General features: G+C 52.5%; 1 protein-coding gene across 1 annotated transcript; it reads right to left on the bottom strand.

Annotated features, from left to right (window-relative positions):
• Window positions 1–9,458: 9,458 nt before the first annotated feature.
• GTPBP3 (GTP binding protein 3, mitochondrial) lies at window positions 9,459–12,814 on the bottom strand. Its single transcript, XM_007945332.1, has 9 exons — window positions 12,762–12,814; window positions 12,177–12,424; window positions 12,004–12,090; window positions 11,691–11,893; window positions 11,421–11,493; window positions 11,185–11,328; window positions 10,903–11,068; window positions 9,869–10,147; window positions 9,459–9,684 (listed from the first exon to the last, which is right to left on the bottom strand). The coding sequence occupies exons 1-9, from the start codon at window positions 12,812–12,814 to the stop codon at window positions 9,459–9,461; spliced, it is 1,479 nt and encodes a 492-aa protein (XP_007943523.1).
• Between the last annotated feature and the right edge of the window lie 886 nt (window positions 12,815–13,700).

The following is a 13,700-nucleotide window of genomic DNA, read 5'->3' as shown; positions in this document are numbered from 1 at the left end:
GAGGGGGTGAGGGTGAGGAGGTGATGGAGCAGGGCAGGCAGGGCCTGGTGGCTGCGGAGAGAACTTTGGGAGCCCAGGGAGGTCTCTGGACAGAGAAGGAACAGACGGGTGGGGCGGGGCAGGGGAGAGGGGCATCCAGGGGGTTGTAGCCCGGGGACCAGGGCAGAGGTACCTGAGCTGGTGATGAGGGGGGCTTCAAAGCCCCATTCTCCTTGTCTGAAACTCAGGGACCACTCTCTCTTACAGGCAGAATGGCTGGAGTAGGTCCCTGGCTCCAAACAGGGAGAATCTTGGTTGAGGGGGGAGGTGGAGCCAGGGAGGGAGACAGACCTGGCCAAGGACCGTGAGGCCCTGGGGCCCCAGGGAAGAGCCGGGGAAGGAAGGGAGGGGGCCGGCGGAAGCAGGACTCAGCTGCGGGCCCCCTCCTTCCCCCACCAGGAAACAGCCTCCTGCCAACCCCTGACCCCTCACGGGAACCTCTGCCAGGCCCGAGAGGGGGAAGGGCTCTCTCCAGACAGTGGAAAGGAGCTGGAAGTCCTGTGAGGGACTCTTGCATAGTTTGGGACTTCGGCAGGGGTTTGAGTCCCTGAGGGGGTGCCCAGGCGAGGACAGATGCCAGGACCAGAGATTCAGGCTTTCTCTAGAGGGTGCACTGGGGAGCCATGGCAGGTGTGTGAGCAGGGACAGGCTCACTAGAAAAATGCTCCTGGGAGTGAGTGAGGTACCAGCGCTGGATCAATTCTGTGTTGACAAAAGAAGGAGACTGAGTCCTGGCCTCAGGGACCAGTGGGGGCCCAAAAGCTATTGGGCCAGTTCCCAGGATCCCCAGGAATTTGGGGAGTGTTGGGAGAGCCAGAGAGGCTGGCAGCAGAGGCCTGGAGCACACAAGAGGGCCTCTCTGAACCTCAGTCTCTTCATCTGCACAATGGGGAGGAACACACTTCGGGCCTATAGTCTGGGGAGGTTCAAAGAGTGGGAGCTGAAGGAGGAGCCTGAATCCCAAAGTAGGCCAAAGGCCCTTGGAAGCAGGGGGGGCTTGGGGCGGTAGGAGGCAGGGCGGGTTGCTCAGGACATCTTCTCCCTTGACGTTGAGGCTTCAGGGCTGGAGTGATTTGTCAGTAGGTCTGTCTGACTGTTGTATGTCTGTTCCACTTCCATCCCACTCCAGTGGCTGAGGAGACTCCAGGCCTCGAGGACTGAGGGGGCCTCCATCGTGATGGTGCAGCAAGATGCTTGCAGCGCCGACACAGCCCTCCTGCCATCCTGAGCCCAGGCCAAGGTGGACACTGCACCAGAGTCCTCCCCACCCCACTGACACTCCCAGTGCTGGTTCACAGGCACACCTCCACACTACAGGGTCCCTCATCACAGGCATGTGATGTCACCCACAGAATAACAATGTCACTCACAGGCATGGTGCCGCTATCACAGGATCCCAGTGTAACCACAGATGCCTGATGTCATCACACACAGACACACCGACAATGTCACACAGAGGCACAATGACTATATCACACAGAGATACAGTGACATCAAACACAATGACAATATTGCATACAAATATAACAATGTTGCACATGGTAATGACACACACAGACCTGACAATATCACACATGATGACATCACACACAAACGTAATGATAACATTACACACAGACACGGTGCATCGCACATGGTAACCACGTCACACAAACATGGTATCAGTATAACACACAGAGAACTAACATCACACACACTGACAACATCCCTTCACACCTACTTTTTTCACCCAGTGTCACCTCCTCATGCACACAGCCAAGCCCCTCATGGCCTGCACCACTGTGTCCGCACGCCCCACCCCCATCCCCACATCTTGCTGCCTTATCTCCCCAAGCTCCCGTACACCCGTGTGCTAGGGACTGACAACACTAAGATGTTCACCACAGTGCCCCCTGGGGGGTTTCCAGGCCCCTTTGGTAAGGGCACCCCTGTCCAGGGTTGGGGGAGTCCCCGACAAATGCCCCTTCCTGCTTCCCCCAGCCCTTCCCCAGGGCCCACATGTTATCCGCACTTCATAAATGTTAGCAATCCCTTCTAAGACTCCAGAGTCATGATTCCTACTTTGAAAAGAGACCCCGTGGCTGTGAGCCCTAAAAGACTAGAAAGAAGATAAGAACTGTGCAAACTTGCCCATCAACTTCCCTAGGCCACTAGATCCCTCACCAAGGACCAACGCGGAGGGAGCACCAGGTTCCAAGATCCTCCACTGGCAATCATAGCCAATAAGCATTTAATGCCTCATAAATTAGCCAGTAGCCAGGGAAAACTAAATAAAAGGAACACAGAGAATCACATTGTACTTAGAAGACTGGGGGGAAAAAAACTGTAAAAAGCCATAACACCCACTGCTGGTGAAGATGCGGAGAAAAGGGCATTTTACTATAGGACTGCTAGCAATGCAAATCCCATCACATCCTTCTAGATACTATTCATTGTTTACTAAAAGTAAAGCTGCACAAACCCTTTGACTCAGTAACCCCATACTTGGGACTTTATCCCTGAGAAATAAACACTCTAGGACATAAGAATGAATATTCTTGCTTACAACTGAAAAATAAAACCTCAGGGAACAAAGGAAATGGCCATCCATGGCAAAACTGCTTAAAAAATGTGGTCTCCAATTTGGCTTCTTCGACAACACCAACTCTTCACCCTGCTCTCCCCAAGCCCATCCCCCGGGACCTGGAAAGGGAGGGGGTGAGTCAGGAGGAGCAGGTCCAGCGACACGCTTAGGACAGCCCAGTCTGCAGTGACAAAGGAGCGATATTTCCTGGATGCGGAAGCACAGGCGAGAGCCAGCCGCTGCAGGAAGCACTCGGCTGGGGCCCCACCAAGCTGAGCCAGGGCAGTCAGCCAGCCCAGCCATGCAGACAGGCCGGCCAGCTGCCCCAAGGAAGCGAGGACATCCCTGACCCTGAGCCGACTGCCTTTCCAGAGTCAGGGGGACACTGACACTAGCCAGCCCCAGTAACCAGAGATTTGGGGAGCCTGGGCCAGACATCCTTGGGTTTGAATCATAGCTCAGTTTTCTCAGCTGAGAAGTGGGCTTGTTTAAAAACAAGTCTAAACTCTTAGGACAAAAAGGCACAGGTCTCTAACACTTTTATAGTCTCTGTCACTTAGAATACTCCAGGATATCACATTGTCATGCTGGCCCCAAGCCTAGGCCTTGGTTCATCTGGACCTCAGACTTCACCTTCAGTATAGTCCCCATGATGGCCTCAGAGGCATCTTTCTGCCACAAAGAGGCGACTCTGTCCCTCCCCTGCTCACATGCCCTCTATGGCTCCCTATTACCCTTGAGAGAAAGTCTAGTTCCCCAAGCCCTTCTGTGGCCTTGTGCAGTCCAATCTTTGTCCTGGACATTGAATTCTCCAATTAAAGGCTCACTGAACCTTTATTTACGGGCTGTGCTCTCTAAAACACAGTATCCATTCTGTGCCTAGAAAACTCCTCTTCTTCCTGAAAAGCCCAACTCCAGAGTCCCTTCCTCCAGGCAGCCTCCCAGATTTAGCCCTTGCTCCCTCTTGGGGCAGGAGCTTTGAGTCTGGCTCTGCAGGCTCCTTGGGAACTGGGCAGCATCTGAGCATTAAAACTGGCCTACCAGCCTAGCTGCTGGGTGAGGCTCGGGCTCTTTGGGGATTTCCTGTGACCTCTATAAATAACCCCCTTGGCTGCTTCCCACAAAGCAGCCTCACCCTTCTTGGAAAAAAGGAACTGTGGCCAAGGACCTCGGTCTAGCCTCCTGCCAAGGCAGGGAGGTGGGGGTCAGAGTCTGGACAGCCTGCCCGAGGAGCATCCCCTTCCCCATCCAAACTCTGACCACCACTCCCTGCCCCTCCTGCGAGCCCTCCAAGCCTCCTCACACACACACTTTGAGGACATCTGGACACCCATCCCATTTAACCCATTCCCCTTCTTCCCCGGGCCTTAATTTGCTTGTCTGCAAAATGGGCATCATATCCACTGGCTCAGCTCAGAGTGGCCCTTCACTTCCAAGAGCTTCTCCAGCTGTTGAACAAGCAAACCTATCAACAAAGTGATATAGTGCAATACAAAATCAAACATCAAATTCACTGACATCGAGTCAGTGCCAATTCATAGCGACCCCTCCTTGGGTCTCCCAGGCAGTATCTCTATGGAAGTAGGTTGCCCAACTTTCCTTCCGAGGAGTGGCTGGTGGGTTTGAACCGCCAGCCTTCTAGTTAGCAGTCAAATGCCTTAGGCACTATACCACCAGAGCTCCCATACAGTTGGTGAAAAAAACGGAGTCCGGGTCCCCTCTAGTGAAGTGCTCGGGGAATTCTAGACACTTCCAAAAGATCCCTTTCATCTCCACTCTGGACACGCCCATCCTCTGCTCACTCCTTCGAAAGCTGACAGTTTGTGTCTTCTATCAGTCTGGGTGGAGATCTTTCATAAAGCTTGACCCGGAGGAGACCCGGTTTCTCTCGCGGTGGAGGGAATTAACCCACCATTAACACCGCAGCAAGCAGGCGGGGAGAGCGCATGCGCTGGATGGAGGCTTCAGAGCCTGCCAGGCGCCGCCTTTGTGAGGGCAAGGCGTCCTCTGCTGGTTGGTCGCCGCCACATCATGCCCCTCAGAATTCTCAGAATCAGATAGACGCCAGGTTATCAGCAACCCATCTCCTTCCTACTTGGCCTTACTCTGCTCCAACCACACAGCTGCCTAGCTCTTTCTTGAACGCACCAGGCCCGGCCCCACCTCGGGGACTTTGCAGTGCTGTGACTCTGCACAGTCCATCCGCTGCCTCCAGAGTAACCAAGCCTTTATGCTGTGCTCTCTAACTCAAAAGGAGCTCTGGTTGTGCTGTGGTTAAGGCATTAGGCTGCTAAACAAAAAAATCAGTGGTTCAAACCCACCAGCCGCTCTGCAGGAGAAAGATGAGGCAGCTTGCTTCCCTAAGAGGAATCAACTTGATGGCAGTGGGTTTTCTCCAACTAAAATGCCCTTTTCTTGCCTGGAAAAGCCCTCTTCTTGCAAAGTGCAACTCAGAGAGACCCCTCCTCCAGGCAGCCACTCAGATTTAGTTAGCCCTTGCTTCCCTTCAGGGCTAGAAGTGTCTGAGTCTGGCAATAATTCCTCCAGCCTGGAGGCTTTCCCCAGCTTCCTCCATATTTGCTTCTAGGTACCATCAGATCTCAGCACAAGTGCCCCTTCTGGAGGGCAGCCTGTCCTGAAGTCCCCTGCCAGATTGTTTCTTCTTGAGCTCACAAAGCAGCCTCTCTGTCTGCTGTGTAACAAGAGCCAGGCTCCCTCTGGTCTCCAGCGCCCTGAGCACTGCCTGCCACACTGGAAGTCTTCAGTGAACTCGTTTGAAAGTAAACAGACTTGTAGTCCAACACCAAACCTGAGGCCCTCCAGTGGACAACTTTACTTCTCTGAGCCTCAGTCTCCTCATCTGTAAAATGGGAACAAAATGCCCATTTCATTGGACCACTGTGGATTCAATAAAGTGATGTGTACAATCCTGGCATACACAAGGTACTTGGCAAAAATTCACTGAGTGACCGAGTGAATGAATGAATGAAAAGTAAGCACGGATAGGGAGTGGGCACCTGGAGTTTGCACGTGGCTTTGAAGACAAGAGGCAATGTTTCAAAAGTAACACCAAACACCAGCCTGTTGAAATGCAAGGAAATAGGAAAAAAAAAAAAAAAAAGCAAGGTGTAAGATAGCAAGGGCTACTTTATCTTTTTGCTCTTAACTATGTCAACTGAATTAAAATTCCCTGTATCTAAAATGTTGCCTTATAATTTACAAAAAGCATTTCAGTGTGGTTTGTGTATAATACCTGTGGTAGTTCAGAGTGTGTGTCTACTTGGCTGGGCCTGGTTGAGTGGCTGGGCAACTGGATGTAGTATTCCCCATGATGAGACTGGTAATCAACTCCATGGTGGAACCTACTACTGTGAGCAGCTGAGTAGCTGCTTTGGGTATGTGGTCTGCTTCTCATATATAAATAGCAGCTTTGGGAATGGTCTCTAGCCTACGGCACGGTTGGACCCTGCATGTAGCTGTGTCATTGCTCAGCAGCCTGCTATGCTCTGCCGACCTTGGGACTTACAATGGACTTAAGGTAATGGCCTGCCGTGTGGTTTGGTAACATCGGGACTGGGCCTTTTTACCTGTCAACCTTGGGGCTTCTCAGCCTCAGCAGCCAGCAGCTGTCTGAGTGAAGAAATGCCTCTAGCTCCAGTGGGCTGGAAGCAGGAGGCAGAGCTGGACCCCAAGGTTGAGGGGCTTCCACCCCAACTCCTAGAGCCTGGCACTTTGAACTTGGACTTCAAGCCTCCAAATTGTAAGAATAAACTCCCATTTGTGGTATATTCTTCTCAGAGCGGCACTAGGTAACCAGAACAATAACCAGTAAAAAAATATTGAACATGTCTCCCATTTTACGGATTATCTATAAGGCCAGATACTTTTAAAAATCAGCATGATGAGATATAGTAGCAAGCTGAACTTTGCTTTTAAATTCTTTCCTATCTAAGACTAACCTGTAATTTAAAAATGCACAGAAGTTTTGAACTACCATAGATGCGTGAATGGCAACCGTGCTTGTACCAACTCATTACCAAAACCAAAACCAAACTCACTGCAATTTAGTTGATTCTGACTCATAGTGACTCCCACTGGGTTTCCAAGGCTGTAATTTTATGGAAGCATACTGCCTCATCTTTCTTCCAAGAAGCAGCTGGTGGGTTTGAACTGCCAACCTTCTGGTTACCAGCTGAATGCCTTAACCACTATGCCACCAAATCTCCTTACCAACTCATTCCAAACCAAACCAAACTCACTGCCGTCGAGTCGGATCCGGCTCATAGCAACCCCTCCTTGGGTTTCCAAGGCAGTATCACTATGGAAGTAGATTGCCCAACCGTCCTTCCAAGGAGTGGCTGGTGGTTTTGAACCACCAGCCTTCTGGTTAGCAGTCAAATGCCTTAGGCACTACGCCACCAGAGCTCCCACCAATTCATTAGAAGGATTAAAATAGCAAAGACATCCTATCAGCACAAATTTGTAAATTATGTGAGCAAAGGCTTAAATAACACTAAGAAAGAAATGACACAGAAAAAGGTAAGTTCGGATTGGTGAGGGTATGGAGAAATTGGAATCCTCGTGCACTGCTAGTGGGAATGTAAAATGGTGCAGCCACTGTGGGAAACAGTTTGGTAGTTCCTCCAAAGGTTAAACAGAGAACTACCATGTGACGTGGCAATTCCAGTCCTAGGTATCTACCCTGAAAAACAGGCAGGAACGCCAGCGGAAACTTGTATACCAATATTAATGCCAGCACGTTTCACAACAGCCAAAAGATGACACAGGTGTCCATCAACAAATGAAAGGGTAAAACACTGTGTGGTCCATCCATACACCATTATACTACTCAGCTATCAGGAGCAAAGTAGCACCGATGCCGGCTAGGATGTGGATGAACTCGGATAACCTCAGGCCGAGCTAAATGTCAGTCACAAAAAGGCAAATGTTGCAAGATCCCACTTTTAGGAAATGATCTAGAAAAGGCAACTGCAGAGAGAGCCAAGTTTATTAGTGGCTACCAGGGGCTGCAAGAAGGGAGAACCAGAATTGCTCAAGGAGCACTGAGTTTCTGTTTGGGGTGATGGAAAATTTCTGGTGGTAGTGGTGGTGACTGCACAACACATCATTAATGTCACCTAAGTGTGCACTTAGAATGGCAAATTTAAAAAAAATACATTTAACCACAAACTTTAAAAAAAATATTTTTAAAGTTTAAAAAGGAATGATTACTTGTACAGCAATAATGCAATTTATGTACAAAACACAAGGAAAAAAAAATTTGATGAGTGCATCCACAAATGTGCAAATGTGCAGAAAGTTCTAGAATGACACATCAAGCCATGATTCCTAGAGAGAAGATGAAGGAGTTTTCCATGTTTAAACATGTCTGCATTGCCTGAGTTTTATACTGTAGTGCAATGAGTTCCGGTACGTGGACTTTTGCTTTGGTTCTTTGGAAAAACAGTTTTGTCACATTTTCCCCTTAAGCCCTGAGTTTTCCACCCTAGAGTTAGTTACTTTTCTCCTGGTTGACTGACATTTGATGGGTAATCTGTGAACTACAATGCTTTGATACTTTTTGTCCAGCCCTGGGCTGCTGCCTGCTCTGTGATTATATGTACGTTACAGGGATTGGCCAATACACTATGCAAATGAAGTAATTACAGCCTACTATGCAAATGAAGTGTCTGTGGCCTACTGAAAGGGGATTGGCCAGTTCATGGCCCTGGTGGGAGGGCTATGCCTTGAAATTGATGAGAGAGAGGTTAGCTTATATAGGCAGCCAACCCCATAGAGGTGGGCAAGAAAATAAGAAGGAAGAAAAAAGAAACAGCAGCAGAGGCAGGGAACCTCCTTAAAGAGCTGTAACACTGAAGATAGCAAGAAGCCTGGAAAGGGACCCTACAGCAGTCAGTGGTAACAGTTCGGAATGCAACTAAGAGAGCTGAACAAAATTCCCGTACTGCCTATGAGCTGGGCCAATGGCAGTGGAGAAGATGATGACAGGAAGGTTGAAGGCAGAGAAGCCTGTTCTCTAGGAGCCAAGAGGAGGCCTGCATGGTTGAGAGGGCATATATGACAGCAAAGCTGGCTTGCTTGCATGGCCCAGAGGACCTGAGGAAGCTGTCCTGCACTGAAAGGCGGGATGTGCTCTTCTCTCCAGGACAGCATCCTAGATTTTGCCTACTTCCTCCTGTTGCTTCCTTAATAAACCATTTAACTGCAAGTACAATCTGTGAGTTCTGTGTGGTCACTGCAAATGGATTATCAAACCCAGAAGTATAGAGTGCCATGGGAAAGACAGCTGGTTTCAAAAGTGGTAAAAACAAAAACCAGTTGAAGTGTGGAGGTTATATTTGATCTCTACCTCACAGAGATCAGCTCTGAGTGATTCTGGTCATTATCGCCCATCAAGTCAGGCAGGTTCTGATGCTATTCCCATCCTTTCACATTTACATTCTTTTGGGATCTGTAAAATAAATGCAAAACTACGAAACAAAACCCTCACATTCCCCCCACATACAATCTCTCCACAATCTCTCAGCTGCTCCTACTACCCCAGCATCTGGTACTGAAAAGAGACCTCCATTCAATCACACTCCAGAGCCTGAACCCCCAGCTAGTCCCTGGGGGGTATCTGGCTGGGTACACCTTAGTTACCATCAGCAACAAGGAACTCACTATCTGTGAAGACAACTGTTCACCTCCTCATTTTGGGATCAAGCTCTTCCTCAGATGAACAAGAAGTCCACTTGGCTTAAGCTGTTCCCAGATCCCTCCAGGCTTCTGGGCATCCACTCAGCCTGGGTCTGAGCCTTGGCCGCCCCTGGAGGCCCCACAGGGTTCGAGCCCCTCACTTGCCCACACAGAAGTCCTGGAAGATAATGTCCAGGATCTCTTCAGTGCCCCCTCCCCCTGTGAGGCGGGCCAGGTGCCCACGGGCGATGCGCAGTGCCTCAGCTGCCAAGGCCAGGTCTCTCGCCTCCTTGTAGTGACCTAGGGCATCCAGGCAGCCCTGCAGGTGATGTTGGTGCCTTGCACGTGTCAGGAGCGGCGGGCCTGTGGATGGGTCCCCACACCTGGAAGAGACAGATGATGTGTTCACTCTAACATTCAAAGCCACTCTTCCAGACTGAAGGGTGGGGATGGTTGGGGATGGTTGTACCCATTCTGCAGATACAGAAACTGAATACAAGGCAGGCATGCGCCCAGCAGCTCAGCCTCCCCTTGAACTCTCATCTGGGGTTAGGTAAGGGGGCTCACACTGCAGCCAGCTCCTTCCTCAGTGCTTCCAAGAGGCTGTCCAGCCCCTCCCCAGTCAGGCAGGACAGCAGCAGGTGGGGAGGCATATTGCGACTAAGGCCTGGGCTCTCAGAGGGCAGTAGGTCCAACTTGTTCAGCACCAGCAGGAGGCGCTGGTTGCTCCCATTGGTGCTCTGGGCTCCTAGGTGAGCCACAACAGTGTCCAGAAAGTTGCAGCTGGAGGGGGAAGCCAGGTCAGAGGCATCCAACACAGCCAGGATGAGGTCAGCCTGCTCCAGCCTAGGGAAGCAGGGAGAACCAACTTAGCCCGCTGCCAGAGCTGAGCCCTTAAGGGCCCTGGGTGGGGCAGAGCATAACAGAGAGAGGTAGACAAAAGCAGAGGCGGAACTTAAAAAGCTGCCTTCAGGGATCTACGTAGGAGATCCTGGATAGAGAGGGAGAACAATGTGGACAAAACTCAAAATCATTTGGAGAAAAAAAAAAAGGGGGGGTGGGGACCAGGTTTGCTGGTCTGATAGGGCCTGGTGGAACCACTGAGACTATGGTCCCTAGCTGCCCTTCAGGTCTGGAATTGAACCCACATCTGTGGCTTCCAGCCAAAAAAAAGACAGGCATATGAGTTGAACGTTTACCTGAGATAGATACACCCCTTGGAGAGAACAATCACGGGAGAAAGAGCTGTGTATGCACAGGGAGACAGCTCAGGGGGCAGGAGTGCATGGAGGGATGGACACTGGGAGGAGGTAACTATGGGGAGGAAGTGGGAGGGGAGCTGTTGCATTGTGGTAAACTGTGGTCAATGTCATGAGACAAAGCATATGTGAACTGCTGTATGGAAAGTGAATTTGCTCTGTAAGTTGTCACTCAAATCACAATAATTAATTAATTTATTAATTAATTAATGCTACCTTCTCCGGATCACCAAGGGTTAAGTTTAGCAGTCTTTTCTCACTCAGGAAGAATGAAAAGAAATGTAATATAATAGGGAGAAAAAGCAGAAGGGCCCAGCCAGCCCACCATCCAGCCCTACTTACCTTGCACGGGCACGCCGCACACCCTCCTGTTCCACAGGCCCCACGCCCTCACGCAGCCCTGCCGTGTCGCTCAGCAGTGCTGGGAACCCAGCCAGATCCACAGGGGTCTCCAGAACGTCACGGGTGGTGCCTGGCTCTGGGGACACGATGGACACAGGCTTCCGGCCTGGGTGGGTGTCAGAGGAAGGGAGAGTGGACAGGATGGAGCCCTCCTCACTGTACAGAGCTTTGGTCACCTCACCCCCAGCCCTAGGCCCCGCCTCCACCCTGCCTGGCACTCACTGAGCAAGTTCACCAGGCTGCTCTTGCCAGCATTGGGAGGGCCAGCAACCACGACATGCGCCCCTGAGCGGAGCCGCTGTCCACGTCGTGCATCTCGTAGATGTGTGCCCAGTGCCACCTCCAGTCCCCGCACGGCACTGTCCGCTGGGGTGGGGCAGAGGAGCGGGAGTAAGGGGGGTGCTCCGAGGGCTGGGATGCTGGGGCGTCCCCAGCCCCCACACTCTGGCCAATCCCACCTCGCTTCAGGACGTCTTCCTCCACATTGTCATCCTCACCAAAGTCGATATAGGCCTCCACATGGGCCAGTGCCTGTGGGAGGGGGAATGTGAGCACCCAGGCTTCCTTCCTCTTCCCAGGGCACTGACATAACCTGCAGGATTGGAGGCTGCAGGCTGGGGGTGCTCGGACAGGGGAGGGACAGGTGCGGGTTCTCATGCAGGTGATGCACAGGTGAAAGCTATCACACAGGGACTGCGTAGAAGGGAAACTCTGTCCCCTGTACTCGCCATGGTGAGCGTTTTGGCCCAGTCCTGGCACAGGCGTCCCAGTTCCCCATCCAGCTGCCGCAGGGCCTGCCGCCGCTGTGCCTCAGTCTCTGCATGGATCAGATCTGCCAGCCCCTCCACCTCAGTCAGACTCAGCTTCCCATGGGTGAACGCCCGCCTGGTGAACTCGCCTGCCTCTGCTGGACGCAGCCCTGGCACGTGTCCTGTGGGAAGGCTCTGGTCCTGAGCTCCTTGATCAGGAGTCAGGGCAACATGCCCCACCCAGGCCCACCGCCAAGCTAGGCCTCCAACACGTTGCCTCCCACTCACTCACCTAGGGCCTGCAGGACTCCGCTAACCACCGCAGGGCCTCCGTGCACATGGAACTCCGCACAGTCTTCACCCGTGAAACTCTGGGGACCTATATGGGAGAAGGTGGGCCACGTCTGGAGAGGTGACCAGGAGCAATAGTGAGCTACAGAGACTTTGGAAACCTGAGCTCCTCACCTGGGAACCACAATACCAGGGCGCGGTCAAGCGGCTCTCTGGAGCGCGGGTCGCTGAGCAGCCGCAGGCGGGCGCTACGGGCCGGGGGCAGTTTCCTGGCCGCCGTGAGGCTCTGGAGGGCGAAGCCGCTAGCCGGGCCGCTGGTCCGGATCACCGCGACGCCGCAGCGGCCTTGGCCCGAGCTAAGTGCGAAGATGGTGGCTCCGGAGCCGGGGGACGGGGCGCCGCTGCCCAGACGCGAGCACGGTCTGGGACGGGAGAGGCGTGGTCAGCGCATTGGATAGGAGGCTCTGCCGCAGGGTGGCAGGCAGGTTGAGGGCTCGCAAGCTGGGAGATGCCCCAGTTGGAGACTCAGGACAGATTGGAGGGTTTGAGGCAGGAGGGTGACCTGTTTGGGACTCCGCCCCAAGAAGGTGACCCAGATGTGGGCTCTGAGGCAGGGGTAGACAAATGGGGCTTGGACGCCTGGCAAGGACGCTAGGCAAGGAAATGGACTTCCAGACCCCAGGAGCGTGTTCCAGGGCCAAGCAGCTGTCACACATCCTCGTGGGGGTTCCCCGCCCGCCGTGACCCCACAAGCCCCACCTGCGAAGCCCATGTGCCGCCCGAGCCCGCAGGGTCCACAGTCCCCGCCACATGGATTCACAACCTGCGACCCAGCTTGCCCACCCTGCCAACTCTTCCGCGCGGCTTCAAGAACAGGCAGAAGGCCAACCCCCTTTGCGGTATGACTGGCTGAGCGTTCAGCGACTCTCAATTACCACTGGGCTTCTTCAAAGACATCCCGCCCACAGACGTCAGATTTTCATTCCTACTGGTTGTTTCAAGCTTCACCGCGGGGCGGGAGTGCAGCGAAATGGCGTTCCCCGGCGACAGGAAAACAAGGTTTTAGGGTCCTAGGGCAACAGAGATCCGAGACACCGGAAATGAGGGGCGGGAAGAAAGGCAGGACACAGCACGAGACGGTGGAAATGACAGCGAGAAGAGGGCTCCGATTTTCCCTCGGGCCACTCCGTAGCCTTAGACGAGGCAAGGACCTAGGTGTGTTCAGTTCTCTTGTCAGAGAACCGGAAGCCCACATCTCTGTTTTAGGAGTCCCGGATGGTGCAAACAATAAATGAACTCCGCTGCTCACGGAAAAGTTGAAGGTTCCAGTCCACCCAGACGCACCTGGAAAGAAAGGCCTGGAGCTCTACTTTGCAAAGATCAGCCATTGAAAATCCTATGGGGCACAGTTGTACTCTGACACACGTGAAGTTGCTATGAGTTGGAATCGATTTGATGACAATGGGTTTGGTTTGATTTTCTCAGGCCAGGTTGAGATCCGAAGTTGAGAGCTTCTCACAACCTGGTCCAGGGAATATCTTGCCTGAATGGCTGGGGAGAGTCCAAAATCTGGGAAAATCCCCAAATCTCTAGCTTCCTCGCTCCTCCCAAACCTTTCCTCCCGTAGTTACCTCGGCCCGGATGCCCTTACACTGTTGACAGACTCACGCCAGCGACCTAACTCTAATCGGCTACTCC

This window comes from Orycteropus afer, unplaced genomic scaffold, assembly GCF_000298275.1.
Source record: "Orycteropus afer afer isolate SDZICR_OR568_19922 unplaced genomic scaffold, OryAfe1.0 scaffold00136, whole genome shotgun sequence".
Taxonomy (NCBI): domain Eukaryota; kingdom Metazoa; phylum Chordata; class Mammalia; order Tubulidentata; family Orycteropodidae; genus Orycteropus; species Orycteropus afer.
This window is presented reverse-complemented; position numbering and strand designations above follow the sequence as displayed.

Coding starts and splice junctions, on each gene's coding strand:
- GTPBP3 (XM_007945332.1), bottom strand. CDS start 12,814: ATGTGGCGGGGACTGTGGACCCTGCGGGCTCGGGCGGCACATGGGCTT. Junction 11,894..12,003: donor CGGAGTCCTGCAGGCCCTAG/GTGAGTGAGTGG, acceptor GCCTTCCCACAG/GACACGTGCCAGGGCTGCGT. Junction 10,148..10,902: donor GTGCGGCGTGCCCGTGCAAG/GTAAGTAGGGCT, acceptor CTGCTTCCCTAG/GCTGGAGCAGGCTGACCTCA.